The 2,265-nt window shown below is 51.5% G+C and overlaps 1 protein-coding gene across 1 annotated transcript in view; it reads right to left on the bottom strand.

Annotated features, from left to right (window-relative positions):
- GBA2 (glucosidase, beta (bile acid) 2) overlaps nt 1–2,265 on the bottom strand; it is an 11,193-nt gene that overhangs the window by 2,145 nt on the left and 6,783 nt on the right. Inside the window, 5 exon segments of the mRNA XM_009073141.1 lie at nt 465–582; nt 926–1,068; nt 1,193–1,299; nt 1,430–1,581; nt 2,104–2,211. Coding sequence (XP_009071389.1) covers nt 465–582; nt 926–1,068; nt 1,193–1,299; nt 1,430–1,581; nt 2,104–2,211 — 628 coding nt within the window.

Here is a 2,265-nt window from a genome sequence, read left to right as displayed (position 1 = left end):
CTCTTTATCATCCCACCTGACATGAGGAATCTGCAGCCAATTCTTTTGCAGCTGAAGAGCAACAGATTTTAGGGCCCTGAATAAGCCTTAGTGCCCTCAGATATTTATTAAGGAGCTTTTTAGGGCAGCAAATGATAGGTGGCAAGTTTCACTTTTTTCTTATTTTTAAACAAACGGCATCTTGCAAACCCCAGTGGAACCTTCCTCCAAGGGTGCCAAAGCTGACTGTCATTACACACCCCTGCTGCATGACCTCTCCCTGAGTGGATTTTGGCTTAAGGTGGATTGCATGAATTTCCATCCAACACCCACCACCACAGTATGCACTGCTGTTGGGAGAGCAGGCTGCTGTCCCCTGCACCAGCCCCTAACATGTAATCCCCTCCAGATGCCAGCCCTGCTGCTGTTTCTCTCCTGCTGCAGGTCCCATCTCACCCTAACCACACCAGGCTGCCTCTTCTCTTACCTCATATTCCCCTTGGTCCAGGCCACAGGCCCCAAGAAACCACTGCCCAGCACACTGATCTGACATGATGCTGCTGGAGGTGTCACTCCCACTGCTATCATAGTTGTAGTATTTTCCTGGAAAAGGCAGGAAACAGTTTAAAACTGATAGTTTAGGTCAGCAGCTTGTGTATGCTGTGCCTACACGCCTCCCTGTGTGGCAGGAGCAGAGCAGCTTTTTCCACAAGATTCTTTTAATTCCTTTCCCACACCATCATCCCTTTTTGTTCCCTCCCCAATACCTGCTCCTTCCCCTCCATTTGGAGGGGCAGCTTCTCTCTCCCTTCTCCCCAGGTTGGAGGGACAGTACTTCACTTCCCTCCCCCACCCCCTGCAAGGTTCTCTGACCCAAGGACAAGCCATCTCTCTCCCAAGGGATGTGTGGCCAGCTGAATGTAATTTCCCACTAGTGAGCACCCACCATTCCAGAGCAATCTCTCAAATGCCTCCTTGCCCTTGCTCAGGATGTTGATGTATTTCTGCCGGACCTCAGCATCCCCAAGCACCTCTGCCATCTTGCACATCATGCAGACAGCAGCCAGCCATAGCCCGCCACAGTAGGCACTGCCAGAGCCAAAGGAGAGAAGCATCAGCAAAGTGGGACACCCCATAGGTTGCACAGAGCATCCATGACAAATGGGGACCAGGGGCCCACCTCTGAGCTACCCCACCTGCCTCTCTTGCTCACCTGGCTCCATGTACCACCCACGCGTCATACGTCTGGTCAGCAAAGCCACCGTTTTCAATGAGCCCGTCATTATCGGTGTCGAACTTCAGCTCTGACTCCATCACAGCCTGTAGGAGAGGCAGGAGATAGTCACACAGCCCTTATGTTCTGGAAGCATCCATCCTCTTGGGAAGTCACTTGGCTCCCAAGAGAAGAGAGAAAGCGGGATTCCCCATGGTACTGATCTCCTCCCAGTACCTGGCAGACTGGCCACATGTCCCGCAAGTACAGAGAGTCGTGTGTCAGGTAGTAGTCACGGTACACCTGCAGCACAAACTTCAGGTTGAGATCCTTCCAGTCAGCTGTGTCGTGCATCAGGTAGGCATTGACACGCTGCCACGGCTCATCACCTGGAGTAAGGATAGAGTGGATGCAGCATGACAGCAAGCAACAAACAAGGGTGATGTGATCAAAGAGCACAGGAATAATGTTTTACCCTGTGTCATCTCTAGCAAGAACAGCCTTCCTGCTGCTACTGCTCACCTTCACTCTGTCTCCCTTGTACAAGGGTCAGTCTTCACTGCCACCCCAAACCATCCAGTTTTTCATTCCCAGAAAACATACTCGTAGAAGCATTTAAGTTTGGAAAAAAATCTCCAAGATCAAGTCCAAACATTAACCTTGCACTGTCAAGTCCACCACGAAACCATGTCCCTACATGCTACATCCACATGTCTTTTAAACACCGCCAGGGAGGTACACACTCCACCACTTCACTGAGCAGCCTATTCCAATGCTTATCAAACAACAAAGAGTATATTCCATGCACCATACCTATTTCCTACAGCCTGGGACTTAATCACGCCAAGGAAGTTGTGTGGGCAGCCTTGCACCCTCCTCTGCCTCCCACCAGGCCTAGATGGACCCCTCACCTGGGTCCCCAATGTCATGCGGCACCACATTCTTCAGCTTCACCTGGGCTGTCTGACCACACATTAGATACTGCCGGGGGTGGACATCCTCGTTCACCACTGTGACAGCTGCAGAGGAGACAGAGCAAGACATGTTAGCAAGGCAGCAGGAGCTGCAGCAGA

Source organism: Acanthisitta chloris, unplaced genomic scaffold, assembly GCF_000695815.1.
Source record: "Acanthisitta chloris isolate BGI_N310 unplaced genomic scaffold, ASM69581v1 scaffold17984, whole genome shotgun sequence".
Lineage (NCBI taxonomy): Eukaryota > Metazoa > Chordata > Aves > Passeriformes > Acanthisittidae > Acanthisitta > Acanthisitta chloris.
Note: the sequence above shows the minus strand (reverse complement) of the source record. Positions and strands in the feature narration are given on the sequence as shown.